Source organism: Hemitrygon akajei, chromosome 2 (assembly GCF_048418815.1).
Source record: "Hemitrygon akajei chromosome 2, sHemAka1.3, whole genome shotgun sequence".
Classification (NCBI taxonomy): Eukaryota; Metazoa; Chordata; class Chondrichthyes; order Myliobatiformes; family Dasyatidae; genus Hemitrygon; species Hemitrygon akajei.
The window spans coordinates 163,933,645-163,960,663 of NC_133125.1; the positions used below are offsets into that span (position 1 = coordinate 163,933,645).

Here is a 27,019-nt window from a genome sequence, read left to right on the forward strand (position 1 = left end):
TTCCAGCTCCAACTCCTTAATGTGAAGTGATAGAAGCTGCAGCTGGATGCACTCTCATCGTTGTAGACCTCAGGGACACTGGAGCTCTCCCGGCCTTCCCACATTCTGCAAGAGGAGCATTCCACTGGCCTGCCTTGCATCTCTATTGTCCAAGATGAGCAAATGTAAAGAAGGGAAAGGAAAAAAACTTTACCCACAGCTTTTCATTTTTGCTTTCTCTGACTGAAGCCCTCCTTTGCTGATGCCTCGAAGATCTAAAGCCTCAAAATCTCCACTCTAACTGTCTAATGCTTCTAAGGGTGAATACACAATGAATTTGATAGGTTAGACGTGGACCCCTGCTGTAAAATCACATTCCTTGGAGATAGAAATTAGTTATTCAAATTTGATTTGAGCTTTTGGTTGCTTAAAACTCTCAACAAGGCTGAAGAGACATAATTGCCTGTGAAATAGCCAAGCCTTAACTTTGATTGAAGGGCACAAACCTGGCAGTGTTAACAGCAGACATAGCGTACGAATTTTTAAAAACAATGTCTGTGTGCTCTTACAGCTGAATTTAAATATTCTGTACTTCCTCACCTTCAGAAATATCACTGCATCTTTCTGCTCCATTTGTTGCTGTAACATTGAGATTTCCTTCTCAATGGAAGTTAATTTCTCTTGAATCGACCGAAGATTTTTCTCCATTAGATCCACAACCCTTCCCTCCTGTTCTCGGAGATCTCTGATTAATCGCTGCTCTTTCTTGGTGAGGCTCTGGTGTATTCGAGTGAACTCGGATGAGATGTGGGACTCCAGACTGCGTGACTGATCCTACCGAATGAAATGTGGACATCTTTATATAACGCAATAACTGGAGCAAAAGTAGATGAGAACCAAAGTGCAAACTGGGGAGACTTTACCCGAAACTGAGAAATCGCCTGTTTCTGTTGCTGCTCCAGTTTTAAAATTGACAATTTCCTCCCGATGAGCGACGTGTGGAAAGACTTCACCTGAGCCTGTGATATGGGAGAAGATCCCGAACAAAAGTATTATCGAATAAAAATGCATGAATATAATCAGGTGAGAAATATATTTATTCCTTTTTACCTTGTATATTTCAACAGCTTCTTTGATTGGCATAAAGTAATGAAATTTGTGTTCCCGCGAATCTCTACAGATCAGGCAGATCAGTGTCTTGTCTGTCTCACAAAACAGTTTCAGTTTTTCCCCATGTTCATCGCAGTGAAGTTGACTTTCTTTCTCTGGTTGACTCAATTTCAGTTTTCGAGCTTTCTCTGCCAGTCTCATTAAGGCCCGATTCACTTTGAGGATTATTGCCTGAAACTCCTCTCTACATTCCGGGCAGATGTTTCTCGCCTCCCTTTCCCAACACTGTGTGATACAGAGGCGGCAGAAGTTGTGGCCACACTCCAGTAACACCGGATCGGTGAATAAATCCAAGCAGATGGGGCAAGTGGCCTCCTCGATCCAACTCTGGTCCTGTTGTTTTGAAGCCATGTTAACTCACAGCATTTCCCGGTTCAAAATAATTACACTTTCGATACTGACCCCTGCAGTACCGCGATTGCCCACTACACGCGCTGTTGTCTCAGGGAATATACAGTGAGCAAGTTCTGTTCAGTGCAACAAAGCAGGCTGAAGGTTCTATAGTAATCGTCACGTTGGGTCGGGTCGCATTGACATTTAAAAAGCCCGAGTAGATATAAGGGAGGTAAGTAACTCAGCAGGGTTATGTGGAGTTTCCTGTGAGAGGAGATTGATGAGGCCAGAGCCACCTTATCCAGAGTTTACAGCTAATGTAATTTCATTAAAATGGTCAAGATTCGAATCAGAATCAGGTTTATTATCGCCGGCATGTGACGTGAAATTTGTTAATTTAGCAGCAGCAGTTCAATGCAATACATAATCTAGCAGAGAAAAAATTAAAATAAAACAATAATAAATAAACAAGTTATTGTTTACGTACATTTACGTATAGTATATTGAATAGATTATTTAAAAAGTGCAAAAACAGAAATACTGTATATTTAAAAGGTGAGGTAGTGTCCAAAGCTTCAAAGTCCATTCAGGAATCGGATGGCAGAGTGTGAGAGATCTGAAGGATTATTTTAAAGTGGACTGTTCCTTTAACAAGAGAGAGAGGGAGCGAGCGGCTTGTGTGCTATTTCAGCAGAGAGAAAGTTTGTGAGTTGCCTTGGAAACTGAAAGGCGGAGCTCTATGATGGACAGCTCGTGTTCTGCACTTGTGAGATATATACAAGGTCGAATGGATTTATAATCAGACACACAAGAGACACACGCCAGAGGCAAGGAGGACACCGGTGAGCTTTGTGTGCCCACGACAAGGGTGGGGTTTTTGCTCAGAGTGTGGACAAAGGGGTGACCGGTGGGGAGCTATCGGTGTGTTTAACCCTGGCCTGGGTTGATAACTCCACCACAGAAGACGGCATCCTCTTTTTGTAGTCACAGTCGGTGACTGTACGTTTCGGGAGCAGGAGGACGACGTGGAGGATCGGCATCGGCTGGGAAGACAAAACAATTCTCCTTCTCCCTCCCCCTCCCCCTCCCCACTCAAATCAAACTCCAGAACTGAACTGATTACTTACCATACAATCATAAGACTGTATCACCTAACCACCTGAGCTGGAAAGCTTGGGAACTTTATTTATTCACTTATATATGCATATACTCTGCTAATCTGTTTACCTTATCTTGTTTTATATGACTTTATCACGTAGTTACTAATAAAATAGAGTTATAACGGAAGACTCAGACTCCAGGTGTGTCCATTTCTGCTGGTCCTTTTTTAACCCATTACAGAGTACGTAACACCTTTTACTGACATTGAGTGCCAAGTTGTTGCTGCGGCACCACTCCACTAGTTGGCATATCTCACTCCTGTACGCCGTCTCGTCACCACCTGAGATTCTACCAACAATGGTTGTATCGTCAGCAAATTTGTAGATAGTATTTGAGCTATGCCTAGCCATGCCTAGTCATGTGTATACAGAGAGTAGAACAGTAGGCTAAGCACACACCCCGAGGTGTGCCAGTGTTGATCGTCAGTGAGGAAGATATGTTATCACCAATCCGCACAGACTGTGGTCTTCCGGTTAAGATGTCAAGGATCCAATTGCAGAGGGAGGTACAGAAGCCCAGGTTCTGTGACTTATTGAACAGGATTGTGGGAATGATGGTATTAAATGCTGAGCTACAGTCGATGAACAGCATCCTGACGTAGGTGTTTGTGTTGTCTCGGTGGTCTGAAGCCATGTGAAGAGCCATGGAGATTGCATCTGCCATTGACCTATTATGGCGATAGGCAAATTGCAATGGGGCCAGGTCTTTGCTGAGACAGGAGTTCAGTCTAGTCATAACCAACCTCTCAAAGCATTTCATCACTGTTGATGTAAATGCTACTGGGCGATAGTCATTAAGGCAGCCCACATTGTTCTTCTTTGGCACTGGTATAATTGTTGCCTTTTTGAAGCAAGTGGGAACGTCTGTCCATAGCAGTGAGAGGTTGAAAATGTCCTTGAATACTCCTGTTAGGTGGTTGGCACAGGTTTTCAGAGCCTTACCAGGTACTCCATCGGGACCTTCTGCATTACAGAATGAATGTTGCCAGTCCCCTCGTCTTTAAACACGGGGATCAAAAGATCATGAGACATAGGAGCAGAATTAGGTCATTTGTCTATCGCATCTGCTCTGCCATTAGGTAACAATTGGTTTATTTTCCCTCTGAACCCTATTATCCTGGCTCCTCCCCATAACCTTTGACACCCTTAATAATGAAGAACCTATCCACCTCCACTTTGAACATACCCAACAACTTGGCCTCCTCAGTCATCTATGGAAATGAATTGCCCAGATCCACCACTCTTTGGCTAAATAAATTCTTCCTCATGAATACAAGAGATTCTGCAGATGCTGGAAATCCAGAGTAACACTCACAAAATGCTAGAGAAATCAGAAGGTCGGGCAGCATCTACAGAAATGAATAAACAGACGGCATTTCAGTCCGAGACCCTTCATCGAGATTGACACTCAGTCAAGAATTTCAGATTAGAAGTTCTTCCTCATCGCTATTTTTAAAGGACATCCTTCTGTTCTGAGGCTGTGCCCTATGGTCCTGGACTCCCCCACTATTGGAAACATCCTCTCCACGTCCACTCTGTCTGGGGTTTTATACAGAAAGTGCGGGAGTGGTGGTAGAGGACATGAAAGACATTTAAGAAACCCTTTTAAGAAAAACATATTCAAGAGTTATAGGCTATGTACGAGGGAAGGTTTAGATCGATCGTGGAGTAAGTTATTTGGTCAACACAACTTCATGGCTGAAGGATATGAAATGTTCTATGTTCTGTATACATCTGCATATTACAGGAAATTCAATTTTGACTTCGATGTTGGGCATTTCTTATCGCTCTGCCTTTCACAGCTTTATACTTATGACTTAAGGCTATGAAGCTCAGCACAGCTCCAATGCCATATTTAAATTTACTGACGACGGCACTGTTGTTGGCCGGATCAAATGTAGTGACAAATCAGCATTTAGGATGGAAATTCAAAGTCTGTGTGAGTGGTACCACAATAACAACCTCCCTCTCAATGTCAGCAAGACCAAGGAGTTGATTATTAACCAGGAGGAGGAAATCAGAGATGCATGAGCCAGTCCTCACCGGAGGATCAGAGGAGGAGAGGGTTAGCAGCTTGAAAATTCCTCGGTGTTATAATTTCAGAGGACCTGACTTGGGCCCAGAACATAAGTGCAATTACGAAGAAAGCACGGCAGCGTCTCTACTTCCTTAGAAGTTTGCAAAGGTTCGGTATGACATCAAAAACTTTGTCAAACTTCTATAGATGTGTGCTGGAGAGTACATTGATTGGTTTTATCATGGCCTGATATGGCCCTGAAACAGAAAGTCCTACAAAAAGTAGTGGATGTAGCCCAGTTCATCACGGCTAAAGCCTCCATCCCTCAATTAAGCGCTGTCACAGAAAATCAGCATCCATCATTAAGGACACCCACCATGCAAGCTATGCTCTCTTCTCGGTACTGCCATCAGGATGAAGGTACAAGAACATCAGGACTCACACCACCAGCTTCAGGAACAGTTACTATCTCTCAACCATCAAGGCTATTGAGTCAGTGGGGACTTTACGCACCCCATCACTGAACTGTTCCCACAACCTGTGGACTCAATCTCATGTTTTCGATATTTATTGCTTCTTTATTATTGTTCTTGCTTATATTTTTTTCTCTCAGCTCAAGCCGGTAAAACCTGATGTACGGGCACAGCCAAGCACACTTATTTGTCAATTGCTAGGAACTTACAAACTATTTAGTATTGTGGCTTTCTGGAGATTTATAGAAATATTGCTGTGTAACTTTTGAGGAAGTTTTCCCTGTATCCTGTCATTAGTCGGCAACATTCACGCATTACGAATGTGTTTGCTTCTAATGACCATTTCACGTGTGTCTTTCTTCTCTAACTGCTTGAGTGGTCTCAGTTGTAAGTGGACAGCTCCCTTGAGGAGCACTTGTAGCAGTTGTAGCCTGGGGTGTCGGTGGGCTACTTTGAATGTTAACAGTATCTTTTTCGGGTTTCCTAGTGCCTGTCCACCTATTCGGCAGTGCACTACTAGCTGTTTGCTTACTGTCATGTCTAGCGCTAGCGCCAGGCGTGGCGGTATCACTCTCTTCCATACACATTTCTAAAGCGAATGGGTATTGCTTTTCATGACTGCAGCCAGATTATAGTTTCAGCAGCCCCTAACATTAAGAAAATATGCTGATCAGAGCACCCCCTTGTCTATTATTATTATTTTCTTTTACTTGCACTCTCTGTTGCCTTTTGCACGTTGGTGTATGTCCATCCTGTTGGGTGCGTTCTTTCATTGATCTTATTATGGATCTTGGATTTACTGAGTATACCCACAAGAAAATGAACCTCAGAGTTTTATATAGTGATATATATGTACATATATATGTTTGTAGACGGGTCATATTCTGCATGGAGATCTGTCACCAGTGGAGTGCCTCAGGGATCTGTTGTGGGACCCTTACTCTTCGTGATCTTTATATATGACCTGGATGAGGAAGTGGAGGGATGGGTTAGTCAGTTTGCTGATGACACAAAGGTTGGGAGTGTTGTGGATAGTGTGGAGTGCTGTCAGAGGTTACAGAGGGACACTGATAGGTTGCAGAACTGGGCTGAGAAGTGGCAGATGGAGTTCAACCAAGATAAGTGTAAAGTGGTTCATTTTGGTAGGTCAAATATGTTGGCAGAATATAGTATTCATGGTAAGACTCTTGGCAGTGTGGAGGATCAGAGGGATCTTGGGGTCCAAGGCCATAGGACACTCAAAGCAGCTGCAAAGGTTGACTCTGTGGTTAAGAAGGCATATGGTGTATTGACCTTCATCGATCGTGGAATTGAATTTAGGAGCCGAGAGGTAATGTTGCAGCTATATAGGACCCTGGTCAAACCCCACTTGGGGTACTGTGCTCAGTTCTGGTCACCTCACTACAGGAAGGACGTGGAAACCATAGAAAGGATACAGAGGGGATTTACAAGGATGTTGCCTGGATCGGGGAGCATGCCTTATGAGAATAGGTTGAGAAAACTCAGCCTTTTCTCCTTGGAGCGACAGAGGATGAGAGGTGTATGAGATGATGAGAGGCATTGATCGTGTGGACAGTCAGAGGCTTTTTCCCAGGGCTGAAATGACTGCCACAAGAGGACACAGGTTTAAGGTGCTGGGGAGTAGGTACAGAGGAGATGTCATGGGTAAGTTTTTTACTCAGTGAGTGATGAGTGTTTGGAATGGGCTGCCGGCAAAGGTGATAGAGGCAGATACGATAGGGTCTTTTAAGGGACTTTTGGATAGGTACATGAAGCTTAGAAAAATAGAGGGCTATGGGTAAGCCTGGTAATTTCTAAGGTAGAAACATAGAAAACCTATGTGGGCCAAAGGGCCTGTATTGTGCTATAGGTTTTCTATGTTTCTACATTGATAATATATTTACTTCGAGCTTTATTGTGTTGTCTCTCTGTGTTTCTCCCTCTTTCTCTAATTGGTGTTGTTTTATACTCTTCTGTGTTATCTCTCTGGAGCTTCAGAATGAATGGGACTAGACTCCAACTTTAAAGTTATCTGACTTTCCATAGATGCTGATAGACCTCCTTAGTGTTTCGATTTTGCATTCAGAGATTCAACTCCTGAAATTTTCAACAAGAAAAACTATGCTGCAACTTTTGACTGGAGCAAATGATAGTATTCATTCATGCCAGTTTACGGAAAGTGGAAGGAATTGGCATTCACCGTGCTTTAGGACCCGAGGGAGTTGGGGAGCATGGCTGCGTCTTGCCCATCTGCCTTTCGCAGCAATTCTTATGACAATTGTTTCAATCTTTAAATTTTCACAAAACTATTTATGTTCCATTGAAGGATATAGCTATCACCTTAAAATTAATAGATCCATAGTTTGTGCATCATATATATATATTTCACATATTTACATTTATACATAATTTATTTCCAGACTCAATTCAGGATTTCTGGAGTAAATAGGACCTATTCGGTGCTAACCTGTTGTCAACGGGATTCTGCCTCACAGCCCCTGAGCCCCACTCGTGACTGTAGTCCTGGGACCTGACCCGTTTATACATACAGAGCAGATTTTCAGCCAACTTTCATCCCAAGTTTCCAAGAAAGGATACAGATTCCCCATGAATTTATTCCCACTGAAGGTGTAGAGATGGGACTTTGTCTCTGCGTTGTAAAATGAAACTGTCCCCGACTCATAACTGAGATAAACTGCCACCCTCCCAGGGATAGGACTGGTAGGGAGAGGGGATGGCGTGGATGTTAATGCATTGAACCCATCATCAACACGTCCGATGATCCAGAATCCGGTCTCCGGACTCAGCTTGACCCATCCCTTCCTCTCCACAGACTCAGCAGCGACTCCCAGACCCCAGCCCCGATTCCCCACCACCTCCACCTCCCAGTAATGTCTCCCCGAAGTGAATCCCTCTGATCCCAGCACACAAGGACAGGCAGTAAATCTCTTCCCTCCATCAGGGAGATCCCTCAGCGTCCGGGTCCATCTCACACTTTTCCAATCTTCAGACACCTCGAGCCCCGGACCCGCTGTTTCCACATCCAGGGTGACAGAAACTGGGGGGGACAAGCAGAGAATTAGAGAGTCCCCGGAGATCGGGGGGGATGGGGTTCTCGGGCCGTGCTCCACCAGGAGCTGGTTGGAGAGTAGATGATCAGCCTTACTGTCCCACAGAAACTTTAGCAGTATTCACCAAACTTTATTGGATAGAAAAGCAATACTCTCTACAAAGTTAACGTTTAGCCATTACAACTTCCACAGACTTTCAGTATTTCCTGTTTTATTTAAAATATCGTCAAAGATTGATTTGTGTGTCTTGTAGATTATGACAGCAGAGGTAGGGGCAGTCTGGGAGGGAGAAAAGCGGGAGGTCATGGAGAGGTATTCAAACAGTGAAGGAAGAGGGACGAATGGTATTCGGAGCCAGAGTGTGTGAGGGCTTGAGAGAGGTTATGTAGAGATTGAATCTGCAATTATTGAGGCGGATTTGAGGGTGGAGAATATTGAGGGTAGCATGATGATTCAGGAGTTTGTGAGGAAGAGGGGAAGGAGCAGACAAGTGTCCACGGGAGTAATTACTAGCACCAATGAGAAACGCAGAAAGTGAGAGAGAGGAGAGGGAATGAGAGTAAGAGAGAGGGGGTTATAGGAGAGAGACGTGGGAGAAGGTAAGAGAGAGGGAGAGAGAGAAAAAAGAAGAGGGTGAGAAAGAGGGGAGAAGAGTTAGAAAGAGAACAGAGCGAGGGAGGGAGAAAGCGAGAGAGGGAGGGGTAGGAGAGAAAATAAACAGAAAGGACAGAGATGTAGGGAGAGACAAGATAGAAAAAAGAGGGGGAGGAGAGAGAAGAAGAAGAGAGAGAGGGAGAGATGGAGAGAGAGAAGTCATGGGCACACATGAGTGTAATTCTTTTCGCTTACTGTGGACAGGTAATACTCTACTGTGGTTTTAAAAGTAGCTCAGGCTTTTCTTTGCATTTTATCTGGATTGTGCACACCAACTTATGAATGTAAATGGTCACAACACTCCCTAGAATCCAGAAACAACTCTAATTGACACAATGGTGATCCAGGATAAAGGGTGCTTTAGAGAATTCAGAAAATTTCACTGAGGATTTGAGGGAGAAAACATGGGGATTCTAAAGAAACTCTTGGTGATTAATTATTTGGGTAGAGAGAGGTGCTCTCAGACCATTAGGAAGCAGTAGGTCTTCCAGGAAGGGAGATAAGTGAGAGTTGCTGTATAATCACTGGGGCAGGTGCATCAAGGTTTAAAAGCTTCACGGCAGTTTCTCTGAGTTGGTCTTCAATCGATGAGAGAGGGGGAGCGAGTACAAATAGGTCTGCAATCAATAGTTAAAAGGCAGAGCTTCATGGCAGATTCTCTGAGTTGGGCTGCAACCAATCCACAAGAGGGATTTATTAGAAAGGACGTACAAAAATAACGCAACAACGAGCAGAGCAGCCATTTTTGGAGCAGCTATTCTTTTGAGTATGCCAGTATCTCGAGTGACTTTGGCTCATCAGGCTCTGGTGAGATCAGGCTTGTGTGAGGTAAAGTATCTGGTAAGATTCTCTCTTTTTGTTCGTTCCTCATCTGTTAGGGCACAGCAGTATAGTGAGAATGGCTCCAGCAGTCTTGTATCGTACTGTGTGTGGGATGTGCAAAGTCTGAGAGACCTGCAGTCTCCCAGATAAACACATTTGCAGCAGGAGCACTGAGCTGCAGTTCGTGAGAGAACATATTAAGGAACTGGAGCTGCAGTTCGATGACCTTTGACTCACATGGGAGAATGAGGAGGTGATAGACAGGAACTACAGGGTGCTAGTCATCCTTAGGTTACAGGTGATGGGTAACTGAGTGACTATCAGGAGAAATACAGAAAATGTACAGCTATTGCAGAATACACCTGTGGTTGTTCCCCTCAATAATAAGTATACAACATTAGACATTATTGAGGGGGATGGTCTACCAGTGATTGGGGGAGGGGGTGGGGAGCCACAGTGACCGGGTCTCTGGCATTGAGTCTGGTGCTGTGGCTTAGAAGAGCAGAGAGGTGAAGAGGACTGCAGATTTCACAGGAGATTCCATAGTCAGGGGAACAGAGACAAGATTCTATGGGCACGAGGACAGAAACCCAAATGGTATGTTGACTCCCGGTGTAAGGATCAGGAATGTTTCAGGTCAGATCCATGGCATTTTCAAGAGTAACGGTGGGCAGGCAGAAGTCTTGGTGCATATTGGCACCAATCACATAGGTAGAGAAGGTGAGGAGATCCTCCTGAAGAGAAGTTTTAGGGGGCTAGGTAGAAAGCTGAAAAACAAGACCTCCTGGATTGCTGCCTCTGCCATTGACAATGAGGGTGAGAATACGATGATCTGGCAGGTGAATGTATGGCTGGAGAACTGGTGCAGGAGACAGAGGTTCAGATTTATGGATCATCGGGATCTCTTCTGGGCAAAATACAACCTGTACAAAAGGGATAGTTACACCTGAATCTGAGGATGTCAAATATCCTTGTGGGCAGGTTTGCTAGAGTTGCTTGGGAAGGTTTAAACTAATTTGACAGAGGTTGGGAACCAGAGTGATGTGCTGAGGATGAGGTAGTTGATTTACAAACAGAGGCAGTGTGTAGTGAGACTCCTGGCAAGGAGAGACTGATGATCAGGGAAAATTGCAGTCAACAGGATGAATTGCAATGTAAAAGATGGAAAAAATCAAAATGAGTGAATACAGGACTGAAAGTGTTATATTTCAATGCATGCAGTATACTGAATAAGGTAGATAAACTTGCAGCACAGTTATAAATTGGCAGGTATGATGCTGTTGGCATTGAATCATGGCTGAAATAAGATTATTGTAGGGAGGATAACATCCAAGAATACACCTTGTATAAAAGGGACAGGCAGGAAGGCAAAGGGAATGGTGTGGTTCTGTTGATAAAAAAATGAAATCAAATCATTAGAAAGAGGTGATATAGGGTCAGAAGGTGTTGAATCATTGTGGGTAGAGCTAAGGAACTGCAAGGGTAGAAATACCCTGATGGGGGTAATATACATACCCTCAAACAGTAGTAAGGAGGTGATCTACAAATTACAACTGGAGATTGAAAACACATGCCAAAAGGGAAATGAGGGATTTCAATGCGTGGGTAGATTGGAAAAATCAGGTTGGTGCTGGATTCAAAGAGGGAGATTTCTAGAATGCTTAGAGATGGCTTTTTAGAGCAACTCCTGGTTGAGCCCTCTAGAAGATCAGCTATTCTGGATTGGGTGTTGTGCAATGAACCAAAATTAATTAGAGACCTTAAGGTGAAAGAACCCTTGGGGGAAAGTGATCATAATATGATTGAATTCACCCTGAAATTTGAGAAGGAGAAGTTAAAGTCAGATGTATCAGTATTACAGTGGAGTAAAGGGAATTAGAGGCATGAGAAAGGAGCTGGCCAAAATTGATTGGAAAGGAACACTGGCAGGGATGACAGCAGAGCAGCAATGGCTGGAGTTTCTGACAGAGATTCAGAAGGCACAGAATTTATACATCCCAAAGAGAGGGCATATAATAGAGCAAAAATTAGTGGGAAGTTAGAGGATTGGAAAGCTTTTAAAAACCAACAGAAAGCAACTAAACGACCACTAAGGAGGAAAAGATGGAATAATATTAAAGAGAAAACCAGAGGTTTCTTCAGATACATGAAATATAAAAGAGAGGTGAGAGTGGATATCAGACCATTGGAAAACAGTGATGGAGAGGTAGTATTGCGAGACAAGGAAACGGTGAATGAACTGAATAAGTATTTTGCAGCACTCTTCATTGTGGAAGACACTGGCAGTACGGTGGAAGTTCCGTAGTGTCAGGGGTCAGAAGTGTGTGAAGTTGCCATTACTAGGGATCACGTTCTTGGGAACCTAAAAAGGTCTAAAGGTAGATAAGTCATCTTAACCAGATGGGATGTACACCCCAGGGTTCTGAAAGAAGTGTCTGAAGAGACTGTGGAGGCATTATTAATGATCTTCCAAGAATCACTAGAATCCGGAATGGTTCAAGAAGACTAGAAAATTGCAAATGTCACTCTACTCTTCAAGAAGGGAGAGAGGCAGAAGAAAGGAAATTATAGGCTAGTTAGTCTGACCTCAGTGGCTGGGAAGGTGTTGGAGTTGATTGTCAAGGATGAGGTTTCGGGGTACTTGGAGGCAAATGATAAAATAGACTGTAGTCAGCATGGTTTCCTCAAGAGAAAATCTTACCTGACAGATCAATTAGAATTCTTTGAAAAAATCACAAGCAGAATTGGTTGATGTTCTCCACTTGAATTTTCAGATTTTTGACAAGGTGCCACACATGAGGCTGCTTAACAAGTTAAGAGTACACAACGCTGGAAGAACCCAACAGGTCAGGCAGCATCCATGAGAAAAGAGTAGCCAACATTTCAGGCCAAGACCTTTCATCAGGAATGGGGGAAAAGTAGCCCGAAATGTTGGCTACTCTTTTCTCACGGATGCTGCCTGACCTGCTGAGTTCTTCCAGTGTTGTGTACATATTCTTTGATCCACAGCATCTGCAGTTGTATTTTTGTGTTTTAACAAGTTAAGAGCCCATAGTATTACAGGAAAGAATCTAGCATGGAAAAAGCAGTAGCTTTTCTGTTTGGCTGCCAGTGACTAGGGGTGTTTCGCAGGGCTCTGTGTTGGGACTGTTTTCTAACATTATATTTCACTGACTTGGATGATGGAATTGATGGCTTTGTTGCAAAGCTTGTGGATGATATGAAGATAGGTGGAGGGGCAGGTAGCTCTGAGGAAGTAGAAAGACTACAGAAGGACTGACAGATAAGAAGAATGGGCAAAGTAGTGCCACTTTGTATAGTGTCAGGAAGTGTATGGTCATGCACTTCGGTAGAAGAAATAAAAGGGTACACTGTTTTCTAAATGGGAAAGAAAATTTAAAAATCTGAGGTGCAAAGGGATTTGGGAGTCCTTGTGCAGGATTCCCGGAGGTTAGTTTACAGGTTGAAACTGTGGTGAGGAAGGCTAATTGAAACCTATCAAATATTGAAAGGCCTTGATGTAGTGGATGTGAAGAAGATGTTTCCTATGGTGGGAGTACCGGAGGACACACCCTCAGACTAGGAGGGCATCCTTTTAGAATGGAGAAAAGGACATAGAAACATAGAAAATAGGTGCAGAAGTAGGCCAGTCGGCCCTTCGAGCCTGCACCACCATTCAGTATGATCATGGCTGATCATCCAACTCAGAACCCTGTACCTGCTTTCTCTCCATACCCCCTGATCGCTATAGCCACAAGGGCCATATCTAACTCCCTCTTAAATATAGCCAATGAACTGGCCTCAACTGTTTCCTGTGGCAGAGAATTCCACAGATTTACCACTCTCTGTGTGAAGAAGTTTTTCCTCATCTCTGTCCTAAAAGGCTTCCACTTTATCCTTAAACTGTGACCCCCTCGTTCTGGACTTCCCCAACATCAGAAACAATCTTCCTGTATCTAGCCTGTCCTATCCCTTTAGAATTTTATATGTTTCAATAAGATCCCCCCTCAGTCTTCTAAATTCTAGCGAGTATAAGCCTAGTCGATCCAGTCTTTTTTCATATGAAAGTCCTGCCATCCCAGGAATCAATCTGGTGAACCTTCTCTGTACTCCCTCTATGGCAAGAATGTCTTTCCTCAGATTAGGGGACCAAAACTGTACACAATACTCCAGGTGTGGTCTCAGCAAGGCCTTGTACAACTGCAGTAGAACCTCCCTGCTCCTGTACTCGAATCCTCTTGCTATGAATGCCAACATACCATTTGCCTTTTTCACCGCCTGCTGTACCTGCATGCTCACTTTCAATGACTGATGTACAATGACACCCAGGTCTCATTTCACCTCTCCTTTTCCTAATTGGCTACCATTCAGATAATAATCTGTTTTCCTGCTCTTGCCACCAAAGTGGATAACCTCACGTTTATCCACATTAAATTGCATCTGCCATGAATTTGCCCACTCACCCAATCTATCCAAGTCACCCTGCATCCTCTTAGCATCCTCCTCACAGCTAACACTGCCGCCCAATTTTGTGTCATCCACAAACTTGGAGATGCTGCATTTAATTCCCTCTTCTAAATCATTAATATATATTGTAAACAACTGGGGTCCCAGCACTGAGCCTTGCGGTACCCCACTAGTCACTGCCTGCCATTCTGAAAAGGTCCCGTTTACTCCCACTCTTTGCTTCCTGTCTGCCAACCAATTCTCTATCCACATCAATACCATACCCCCAATACTGTGTGCTTTAAGTTTGCATACTAATCTCCTGTGTGGGACCTTGTCAAAAGCCTTTTGAAAATCCAAATATACCACATCCACTGGTTCTCCCCTATTCACTCTACCAGTTACATCCTCAAAAAATTCTATAAGATTCATCAGACATGATTTTCCTTTCACAGATCCATGCTGACTTTGTCTGATGATTTCGCCGCTTTCCAAATGTGCTGTTATCACATCTTTGATAACTGACTCCAGCACTTTCCCCACCACCAATGTCAGGCTAACCAGTCTATAATTACCCTGTTTCTCTCTCCCTCCTTCTTTTAAAAAGTGGGGTTACATTAGCCACCCTCCAATCCTCAGGAACTAATCCAGAATCTAAGGAGTTTTGAAAAATTATCACTAATGCATCCACTATTTCTTGGGCTACTTCCTTAAGCACTCTGGGATGCAGACCATCTGGCCCTGGGGATTTATCTACCTTTAATCTCTTCAAATTACCTAACACCACTTCCCTACTAACATGTATTTCCCTCAGTTCCTCCATCTCACTGGACCCTTGTCCCCTACTATTTCCGTAAGATTATTTATGTCCTCCTTAGTGAAGACAGAACCAAAGTAGTTATTCAATTGGTCTGCCATGTCCTTGTTCCCCATGATCAATTCACCTGTTTCTGACTGTAAGGGACCCACATTTGTCTTAACCAATTTTTTTCTTTTCTCATATCTATAAAAGCATTTACAGTCAGTTTTTATGTTCCCTGCCAGCTTTCTCTCATAATCTCTTTTCCCTTTCCTAATTAAGCCCTTTGTCCTCCTCTGCTGGACTCTGAATATCTCCCAGTCCTCAGGTGTGCCACTTTTTCTGACTAATTTGTATGTTTCTTATTTGGAATTGATACTATCCCTAATTTCCCTTGTCAGCCACGGGTGCACTACCTTCCCTGGTTTATTCTTTTGCCATACTGGGATGAATAATTGTTGTAGTTCATCCATGCGATCTTTAAATGCTTGTCATTGCATATCCACCGTCAACCCTTTAAGTATCATTTGCCAGTCTATCTTAGCTAATTCACGTCTCATACCTTCAAAGTTACCCTTCTTTAAGTTCAGAACCTTTGTTTCTGAATTAACTATGTCACTCTCCATCTTAATGAAGAATTCCACCATATTATGGTCACTCTTACCCAAGGGGCCTCGCACGACAAGATTGCTAACTAACCCTTCCTCATTGCTCAATACCCAATCTAGAATGGCCTGCTCTCTAGTTGGTTCCTCAACATGTTGGTTCAGAAAACCATCCCGCATACATTCCAAGAAATCCTCTTCCTCAGCACCCTTACCAATTTGGTTCACCCAATCTATATGTAGATTGAAGTCACCCATTATAACAGCTGTTCCTTTATTGTACGCATTTCTAATTTCCTGTTTAATTCCATCCCCAACCTCACTACTACTGTTAGGTGGCCTGTACACAACTCCCACCAGCGTTTTCTGCCCCTTAGTGTTATGCAGCTCTACCCATATCGATTCCACATCCTCCATGCTAATGTCCTTCCTTTCTATTGCGTTAATCTCCTCTCTTACCAGCAACGCTACCCCACCTCCTTTTCTTTCCTGTCTATTCCTCCTAAATATTGAATATCCCTGGATGTTGAGGTCCCATCCTTGGTCACCCTGGAGCCATGTCTCTGTGATCCCAACTATATCATATTCATTAAGAACTATCTGCACAGTCAATTCATCCACCTTGTTACGAATGCTCCTTGCATTGACACACAAAGCCTTCAGGCTTGTTTTTACAACACTCTTAGCCATTATACAATTATGTTGAAAAGTGGCCCTTTTTGATTTTTGCCCTGGATTTGCCTGCCTGCCACTTTTACTTTTCACCTTACTACTTTTTGCTTCTACCCTCATTTTGCACCCCTCTGTCTCTCTGCACTTGTTCCCATCGCCCTGCCACATTAGTTTAAATCCTCCGGGACAAATTTCTTTAGCCAGAGAGTGGCAAATCTGTGGAATTTATTGCCACAGACAGCTGTGGAGACCAGGTCTTTACATATATTTAAGACAGAGGGTGATTGATTTCTGATTAATCATGGCATGAAGGGATATGGGGAGAAGGCAGGAGGTTGGTGCTGAGGAGATTAATGAATCAGCCATGATGAAATGACACAGCAGACTTGATGGGCCAAATGGCCTAATTCTGCTCCTATATCTTAAATTTTTTTTTTATTAAACAAAATATACTTTATTCAAAAATAAAATTATGTACAATAAACCATTCAATGACTCTCAGTCCTTTACAAATGTTTGCATTACAGTCTTTACATTCCCACACTTTTGCCACCCGCGTGGCACTCTGTTACTTCATATTTACATACACTTGTTTAGGGGTATACACCCCGCCCCCCTACCCCTCAACTCCCACGGGAGAAGAACCCTAGACTGTGGTCCTTCCCCACCGGGCCCTTGCGGTGGCTGCAGCAGGTTTGAGTGCGTCCCTCAGCACGTACTCCTGCAGCCAAGAATGTGCCAGTCGGCAGCATTCCCCCACGGACATCTCCGTGTGCTGGTAGACCATCAAGTTTCGGGCCGACAAAGAGCATCTTTGTCGATGATCTGTTGATGATTCAGTTGATGATCTGCCAGCAGCACCAGATGTTGGTCTATTATTATTATGATGATGATGGGCATGCTATGTTGCCACTGGAATTTGTTACAGCACTGGCAGGCTGTCTCCAGCACATCTTTAGGTTGCGCTTGTTGTTATCACAAACAATGCAGTTCACCCTCTGTTTCAATGTACACATGATAAATGAATGAATCAGAATCTGAAGTTAATCCTTTGGTTGAGCACTCTTCCCCTGCATCTGGCATTGGGGAAATGAACTCTAATGCATGCCTGATTAGGTGTTAGGTAAACGAGCAAATGTTCATACTAATTAGGTCAATTTGCTGCACATTTTGTATCAGCACTTAATACATTAATTAATACTTTGATATTCCTGCAAGGCTGCAAGTTCTGAATCAGAACAAATAAATATGTTATTTACCAGGATGAATGTCATCGAACATTTCCCTCCACACTGGCAAAGGTAATGGACCAATTAATTTTTCTAACGTCGGAGCCCCTTCCGTGATTCCAAGTGCCCTGTCATCTCCATCCCTGCAAATATTAAATCAGTTTAAAAATATAGAAAACCTACAGCACAATACAGGCCCTTCAGCCAACAATGTTGTGCCGAATATGTACTTACCTTAGAAATTACCTGGGGTATAGAAACATAGAAAACATACAGCACAAAGTTTAATGGAACTTAGACAATTTCCTGGTTAAGGTTACGAAGTTCAGAAGTGTTTTAGTGAAGAGTGTATCCTACCTTCTCTTCCGACAGGATTCCTCCTGAAACAGACAAATCAAAAATCACATTGGAGATACTGATCACATTCATTAAGTTGTCTGTTTGTTTAAGTAATTAATTAATTAGCAATACAGTGGAGGACAGGGTTTTCTTGTCCAATGAGCTGCACTGGCTAGCACCCCAGCTGTTTAACCTTAGCCTAATCACAGGACAATTTTCAATGACAAATTAACCTATTAACCAGTATGTCTTTGCACTGTAGGAGGAAACTGGAGGACCCAGAGGAAACCGGAGGACCCAGTGGTCACAGGAGAACATACAAACGCATTCCAGGCATGGCCGGAATTGAACTCCAAACTCCGTCGCCCTAAACTGCAATAGCATCATGCTAACCACTACACTTGCTACCGTAGATGTAAGGTTATATTAATTTATGAACATTTTCTTGAGTTGATTATCAAAGCTGGGGACTTTCACATGCAGATCAAGACAAGGTTATAAATTTACTCATCCCTGTTCACTGAGGAAAAGGATATTTTACAATATGCTGTCGCTAAAACAAGCAGAGATTGAATGTTTTCACAGGTTGGAAATTCATTCAATTCCCTGGGAATATCACAGACAGCTGTTAAAGTCAAGAGAGGAGATTGCTTGTGGGCTGAAAAGATTCTGCAGTGATGATAGGTGAGATGTCAGATGACTGGAGGAGAGTAACTGTGGGAATTTTATTCAGTCATGGTATATAGTGTCATACAGGTGCTCGATCCCAACAGATCCATGCAAACCAGGATTCCCAGCTAAACCAGCCCTATTTACTCACATTTGGCCTATGTCCCTCTAAACATTTCCAACCTTGTACCTTTCCAGTACCTTTTAAATATTAAAGTATTGTGTCAAGTACTTTCTCTGACCAACCATTCCATATACTGTCCACCCTCTTGTTGAGAAAGTTGCCTCTCGGTTTCTAATACATTTCTCCCGCTCTTAATTGAAACCCCTCTAGTTCTGAATTCCCAAATGTATGCACTTGCTCTATCTGTCCAGCAGGAATTTATACACACGTGGAATGAATCAGCTAATTAGAGACCGGAATTGAACGATCTGATGATAGATAGTAGAAAAGCTGCTGGAAAACAAAAGTTGGATTGTTGTAAAATCTTTTTTCCCTTTATGATGGAGAACAGTTATCCAAATTGAGGTATTGTGATTATTTTGGAGTTCTCATGGATGTACTGGCATCAGAAAATGTTCCAGAGGAGATTCATGAGAATGATTCCAGGAATGGAAGTGTTAATAGATGAGGATCATGTGATGTCTCTGGCCCTGTACTCTCTGGAATTTAGAAGAATGAAGGGGAAATCTCATTGAATCCTATCAAACAATTAAAAACCTGTATAGAGTAGACTTGGAACGGGTGTTTCCTATATTGTAGAGGTCTATGTCAAAAGGACACAGCCTTAGAATAGAGGAATGTCCTATTAGAACAAAGAAAATGGGAATTTCTTTTACCATTATCTATGGAATTTATTGCCACAGATGACTGGGGAAGTCGAGTCATTGGGTATATTTAAAGTGGAGTTTGATAGGTTCTTGATTAGTAAGGAAGTCAAAGGTTATAGGGAGAAGGCAGGAGAATGGGGTTGAGAGGGATAATAAATCAATGATAGAATGGCAGAGCAGACTGAATTGACTAAATGGCCTAATTCTGCCTTCTAAAATCTGCAGACAAATCATCGCAAACTCTACTTTGTCAACACTGTCCATGTCAGAAACCAGAAAAAGAAATGTGATTGAGCACGATCATGAAATATACTTAACATGCCAACGAGGCAGAGGGTGACAACCTTTTGTGTGCTAGTAGCAAAAGATGTGTGCGTATACACACGTGCACACCTTTGAGGGGACATTGCCTGTGTCTTATAGTCTAATCTGTTTTGACCTTCTGGTGACTTGAAATCCTCAGCAAAGTCAATGAGATATAATTACCTGTGAAGTAGCCATGACAGACATACATATCAAGGGCAATAAATCTGGCATTGTTGACAGCAGACATGGCATTAACGTAGGAAATACTGTCCTCGTGTTCCCCGTCATCATTGTCTGTGTGCAATTGTAGTGAATGGAACTGAAGTAAACTACATGTCCTCACCTTCAGAAATGTCACTTCATCTTTCTGCTCCATCTGTTTCTGCAGGATTGAGATTTCCTCCTCAATGGAAGTTAAACTCTTCTGAATCTCCCGAAGATGTCTCTCCATTCGGTCTACAGCCCTTTCCTCCTGTTTCTTGAGATCTCTGATTAAGCGTTGCTCTTTCTCGGTGAGCTTTTGGTGCATCTTAGAGAACTCGGATGAGATATATAACTCCAGACTACATGACTGGCCCTATCAAAAGAAATGTTTACAGAGTACAATAACTAAAGAAAACGAGAGATCACAGAACATGAGAGATTCTGCAGATGCCGGAAAACCAGAGCAACGCGCACACAATGAGTTTTTAGATGGAGACATAACATAAACATTTTTACTCCTCAATGATGTGAAGGATGTAAGAAATAAAGTCAAATCATTCAATTCAAATGCTGGAGGAATTCAGCAGGTCAGGCAATATCTATGGAGAGGAATAAACAGTCGATATTTTGGATTGAAATCCTTCATCAGGATTGAAAAGGAAGAGGGAAGAAGACAGAATATGAAAGTGGAGGGATGAAAAGGAATATAATCTGCCAGGGTATATGTGAAAGCAGGTCGGAGTGGATGGGGCAACTGTGCAGGAAGAAGCTGGGAGACCATAGGTGGAAGAAGTGAAGGGCTGAGGAAGGAATCTGACAGGAGAGGAGAATGGACCATGAGAAAGGAGAGGAAGAGGGGTATCAGAGGGAGGCGATGGACAAGTGAGGAGATGAGAAGGGGTCAGAGGGGAGCTAGAATGGGGAATAGCAAAAGAGGTGTGTTGGAGGTGGTGATTACCAGAAGTTAGAGAGCAGAAATTCGCAAAAAGGGAGGCTTTACCCGAATCTCAGAAATTTGCTCTTTCTGTTGCTGCTCCTTTCGGAGAATTGCCGATTTCCTCGCGGTGAGTAGCGTGAGGGACGATTTCACCTGGTCCTGCAGCCGATCATAGAACAAAAATATTAAAGAATAAACATGTATCAAGTTAATCAAGTCATCAAATTCGTTTCCTTCCTACCTTGTAGAATTCAACAGCTTCTTTAATCGGCATAAAGTTATGAAACTTGTGTTCCCGCGCATCTCTACAGATCAGGCAGAGCAATTTCTTGTCCGTTTCACAAAACAGCTTCAGTTCTTCCGCGTGTACCTCACAGCGAAGTTTACTTTCCTGCGCTGACGGACTTAAGTTCAGTTCTCGAGCTTTATCAGCCAGTCTCGTTAAGGCCCGGTTCGCTTTAAGGATGATTTCCTTGAACCCCTCTCGACATTCCGGGCAGGCTGTCTTCGCCTCCTTTCCCCAACACCGTTTGATACAGTCGCGGCAAAAATTGTGTCCGCACTCCAGTGATACCGGATCGGTGAAGAAATCCAGGCAGACGGGACAAATTGCCTCCTCGGTCCAACTCCCGACCTGGCGTTTGGAAGCCATGCCCTAATTCAGACACTTCCTAGTCGAAAATCCTTCCGCGTTCGGTGAGCAGCTGAACTCCTGCAGTTCCGCGACTGAGCACTGAGCGCGCTGAAGTTCCCGAGGAAGGAACGGTGACCACAATCAATCCGATCGCTGGAACGGTGCAGGGTGAGGGTTCTCGGGTGACAGGCAACGAAGCAGATTGGAGGAGATGAGATTAACCAAACCTGAATGTAAATTGAGTAAACACTGAGTACGAATGTGTGGAGAGTCCCTTGAGACGAAATTAAACAAGCCGGAGCCACGTTACCCACAGTACAGAATCAATAAGAGGGTATTGTTGATGGGAAAGGGGGAGGGGGGGGGGAAGCTGTTCAGTAATGAGGAGAGAATGGAGAGGTCTGGTTTGTTCTTCCAGGAAGGGGAAGGCTGAAACATGACCGAGGCACACAGAAGCTTCAGAGGGTACAGATAAGCAAGACTCCAGGAAATTTTTCCGCGTATTACAGACAGATACAGCTGAGAGGACGTACAGTTAGCACAAGAGGCAGAATTTAAAAGGATATGCGAGGAGAGCGGTACGCTCCTGGAATGCTCTGTCTGTCATGGCGGTAGACACTGAGCGACTGATAACATTTAAGTGGGTGGATGCGCAGTTGGAGGATGGCGACCAAGTACTCGGCATGGCCACTGGTCGGTGTGGACGAGTTGGGCTGAGTGGTCTCTGACTCCAAGTCTTCATTGGAACACAGAGGGAGGGTGCGGGAATGTTGTTTCCCTTTGTCAAGGGATTTGAAACCATGCATCACAATGTCACGGTAAGAAGTTAGCTATTAAGCAGTGGGATACAAACAAGTATCTCCACCGGCAGCCGGGGAATATTTGGAATTCTCACTTTACGAAGCCATTGGAGGCTCGGGCATCGAGAATCCTGAAAGCAGAGATGGCAGCAATACACCAAGCGCCGGTGGAACTCAGTAGGTTAGGCAGCCTCTGTGGGGGGGGGGGGGGGCAATGGAGAGCTGGCGTTTAGGATCGAAACCCTTCATTTGCAGTGGAAAGAAAAAGGGGAGTCAGCCAATATGAAGAGCTGGCCGGTGATGGGCGCATCCTGCGAAGCGCATGAAAGGCAGATGAGTGAGCAGCGCGAACACGAGGAAATTTGCAGATACTGGAAATTCTAGCAACACACACAAAATGCTGGTGGAACTGACGTCCTGACGAAGGGCCTCGGTCCCCGACTGTACTTCTTCTTATAGATGCTACCTGGCCTGCTGCGTTCCACCAGCATTTTGTGTGTGTTGAGTGAGCAGCGCGCCTTGTGTATTGCTCCAGATTCTAGCTTGTGCGCTCGCTCCCTCGTGTCTGGAAGGACTAGAGTGATATTACATTTGTACGGGATAGTGTCGCTCAGTTTAAAATTTAGGCTACCTAAATTTAGGCCCACTTATCTGTTGCCTCTCGCCCTTGATCTCTCTGCCTTATAATTATGTTATTTTTTCTATCTTTCATTGCTCTCCAGGGTTCCCCCTCCTCTCTCTTCCCAGTCTTCTCCCTGCCATTCCTGTTTAAGCCTTACCAAGCATTTCTAGTTAACAGCCTGTCCTCAAGGACATTGCTCGGCGGCACGGTAGCGTAGGGAGCAGTTCAACCAACGCTTTACAGCGGCAGCTGTAAGGTATACAGTAGTTCGACTCCAACCACTACGGCTGTCTAAAAGGAGTTTGTATGTTCTCCCTGTGACCACGTGGGTCTCCCCCGGTTGCTTCAGTTTCCTCCCACGTTCCAAAGACATACGATTAGAGTTAGCCGGTTGTGGACAAGCTAAACTGACGCTCGCAGAGCGGCGACGCTCGTGGTTCGCCCCAGTACAATCCTTGCCGATTTGATTTGACGTAAATGACGCATTTCGCTGTATGTTTCAATGTTCACTTGACAAACGAAGCTAATCTTTATCCTTGTTTTTGTGTTAGTGCTGCTCAAGTATAAAACATCAAGTTTGTACTGGTCCCAAAACAATGCGTCACAATCTGAATTCCTGCCCCTCCCAGTCCAACTCTCCAGTCGAATAGTCAGCCAACATATCTTCCAATTGCTAGTCTCGTTAACACTGAATGTTCATCCTCTATTCAGAACTCTGATGGTGGAGGGGAACCATCTGTTCCTAAAATATTGAGAGTGTGTCTTCAGACTCCTGTACCCCTTCTCTGATAGTTGTTAAAAGAAAAGCGCATATCCTGGGTGACGAGTGCCTTTAACAATGGTCTTTTTGGGGCCTTTTGAAGATCTCCACGATGCTGGGGAGACTAGTGCACATGATAGAGCTGGCTGCGTACACAAACCTCTGCAGACTCTGGATCAGTCAGCAATTCCCCATTGTACATGACAGTGAGAGGTAGCCAAACCAAAGCTCTTCCCCAGTTCTCTGCTCCTCTCAAAAAGTTCAGCTGAGAAGATTGCTGAGCCTCTGGCAATGATCAATGGCTATGGGAGAGGTTCCGGAGGATTGGAGGGTTGCGGATGTTGTTCCCTTATTCAAGAAAGGGAGTTGAGATAGCCCAGGGAATTATAGACCAGTAAGTCTTACTTCAGTGGTTGGTAAGTTGAAGGAAAAGATCCTAAGAGGCAGGATTTATGAACTTTTGGAGAGGCATAATCTGATTAGGAATAGTCAGCATGGCTCTGTCAAAGTCAGGTCTTGCCTTACGAACCTGATTGAATTTTTTGAGGATGTGACTAACAAGTTGATGAAGGTAGAGCAGTAGATGGATTTCAGCAAGGCATTTGATAAGGACCCCATGCAAGGCTTATTGAGAAAGTAAGGAGGCATGGGATCGAAGGGGACCTTGCTTTGTGGATCCAGCATTGGCTTGCCCACAGAAGGCAATGAGTGGTTGTAGATGGGTCATATTCTGCATGGAGGTCGGTGCCTAGTGGTGTGCCTCAGGGATCTGTTCTGGCACCCTTTCTCTTCATGATTTTTATAAATGACCTGGATGAGGAAGTGGAGGGATGGGTTAGTAAATTTGCTGATGACACAAAGGTTGGGGGTGTTCTGGATAGTGTGGAGGGCTGTCAAAGGTTAGGATACAGAACTGGACTGAGAAGTGGCAGGTGGAGTTCAACCCAGAGAAGTGTGAGGTGGTTCATTTTAGTATGTCAAATATGATGGCAGAATATAGTACTAATGATAAGACTCTTGGCAGTGTGGAAAATCAGAGGGATCTTGGTGTCCATAGGACACTCAAAGCTGCTGTGCAGGTTGACTCTGTGGTTAAGATGGCATACAGTGCATTGGCCTTCATCAACCATGGGAATGAGTTTAAGAGCTGAGAGGTAATGTTGCAGCTATACAAGACCCTGGTCAGACCCCACTTAGAGTACTGTGCTCAGTTCTGGTCACCTCACTACAGGAAGGATGTGGAAACTATAGAAAGGGTGCAGAAGAGATTTACAAGGATATTGCCTGGATTGGGGAGCATGCCTTATGAGAATAGGTTGAGTGAGTTGGAGCGGTGGAGGATGAAAGGTGACCCGATAGAGGTGTATAAGATTATCAGAGGCATTGATCGTGTGGATAGTCAGAGGCTATTTCCCAGGGATGAACTGGCTAGCACAAGAGGACACAGCTTTAAGCTGCTTGGAAGTAAGTACAGAGGAGGTGTCAGGGGTAACTTGTTTTACGCAGAGAGTGGTGAGTGCGTGGAATAGACTGCCAGTGATGGTGGTGGAGGCGGATATGATAGGGTCTTTTAAGAGACTCCTGAATGGATACATAGAGCTTAGAGAAATACAGGGCTGTGGGTAACCCTAGTTAATTTCTAAGGTAAGGACATGTTCGGCACAGCTTTGTGGGCCAAAGGGCCTGTATTGTGCTGTAGGTTTTCTATGTTTTTTTATGTTTCTAATAAATAAGAAAAACAGAAAATTCCAGAAGTACTCAGCAGATAAGACAGTATCCATCAAGAGATTTCAGTTTGATGGCTCATTATAAGAGCATTCATTGACCTGAAATATTAACTTGGTCTTATTCACTGATGATATTTTCTGATATGTGTGGTGCATCCAGCATTTTCTGTTTTTATTTAAGATTTCGAGCAATTGCAGCAGTTGCTTTTGAAGAAACTATGTCTTGGCAAAAGGACTTAAGGAAGCAATTGATTTTAGATGACTGTAGATTATGGTAATTCAGTTACTCGTCTGGAGCCTTTAGGGCAATTTTATTCTTTTATAATTACTTAAGAATCAGTATTTTTAATGTTTAATATTAATATTTTTTAAAAAAGAGTTGTTTGCTAATTTTCTGCTGTCTGGACTGATCTCCATGCTCTCTACATTGACACAGAGCTAAGGGCAGTTGGAGATGTTCTGTTTTCTTTGAGCAGTACAGAACCAGCATTGCTGGCATCCTGCATATCTTGAATAGCATGTTACTGAAGTGATACTCCTATGGCCTGATTTCCCACACTTCACCATGCTTCCCCTAGCCTCTCACACCCACCCTTCCACCATCTAAACCAATGAGGTCAAAGTCATTCAGCGTCACTTTACCAGCCCTTGATCTGGTAATTATGATCTACACAAATATTGTGGCTAAGAGCCCAAAGAATGCACAACGATGAGGAAATCTGCAGATGCTGGAAATTCAAGCAACACACACAAAATTCTGGTGGAATGCAACAGGCCGGGCAGCATCTATAGGAAGAAGTACAGTCAATGTTTTGGGCTGAGACCCTTTGTCAGGACTAACTGAAAGAAAAGATAGTAAGAGATATAAAAGTGGGAGGGGGAGGGAAAATCTGAAATGATAGGAGAAGACAGGAGGGGTAGGGATGAAGCTAAGAGCTGGAAATTTGATTGGCAAAAGGGATACACAGCTGGAGAAGGGAAAGGATCATGGGACAGGAGGCCTAGGGAGAAAGAAAGGGGGAGGGGTGCACTAGAGGGAGATGGAGAACAGGCAAGGAGTGATTGTGAGAGGGGCAGAGAGAGAAAAAAGTAAAGAGGAAAAAAGGGGGGGAATAAATAAATAGATAGATAGATAAATAGATAGAAAAATAAGGGGCAGGGTAACAGGGGAGGAGGGGCATTAACAGAAGTTAGAGAAATCAATTTTCATGCCATCAGGTTGGAGGCTACTCAGATGGAATATAAGGTAATGTTCCTCCAACCTGAGTGTGGCTTCATCTTGACAGTAGAGGAGGCCATGGATAGACATATCAGAATGGCAATTAGACGCGGAATTAATACGTGTGGCCACTGAGAAATCCTGTTTTCTCTGGCAGACAGAGCATAGGTGTTCAGTGAAACGGTCTCCCAGTCTGTGTCGGGTCTCACCAATATATAAAAGGCCACACTGGGAGCACCGGATGCAGTATACCACACCAGCCGACTCACAGGTGAAGTGTCGCCTCACCTGGAAGGACTGTCTGGGGCCCTGAATGGTGGTGAGGGAGGAAGTGTAAGGGCAGGTGTAGCACTTGTTCTACTTACAAGGATAAGTGGCAGGAGGGAGATCGGTGGGAAGGGATGTGGGGGATGAATGGACAAGGGAGTCATGTAGGGAGCGATCCCTGCGAAAAGGGAGGGAAAGATGTGCTTGGTATCCCTCCCCCTCCTGTCTTCTCCTATCATTTCGGATTCCCCCTCCCCCTCCCACTTTCATATCT

The 27,019-nt window shown here is 43.9% G+C and overlaps 1 protein-coding gene across 1 annotated transcript in view; it reads right to left on the bottom strand.

Annotated features, from left to right (window-relative positions):
• The window catches only part of LOC140721280 (uncharacterized), a 57,551-nt gene extending 36,166 nt beyond the window's left edge, over nt 1-21,385 (bottom strand). The window contains 9 exon segments of the mRNA XM_073036133.1: nt 580-813; nt 903-998; nt 1,090-1,507; nt 7,626-8,190; nt 17,461-17,573; nt 17,788-17,810; nt 19,919-20,152; nt 20,780-20,875; nt 20,958-21,385. Of these exon segments, the coding sequence (XP_072892234.1) occupies nt 580-813; nt 903-998; nt 1,090-1,507; nt 7,626-8,190; nt 17,461-17,573; nt 17,788-17,810; nt 19,919-20,152; nt 20,780-20,875; nt 20,958-21,368 (2,190 nt within the window). The 5' untranslated portion in view covers nt 21,369-21,385.
• Between the last annotated feature and the right edge of the window lie 5,634 nt (nt 21,386-27,019).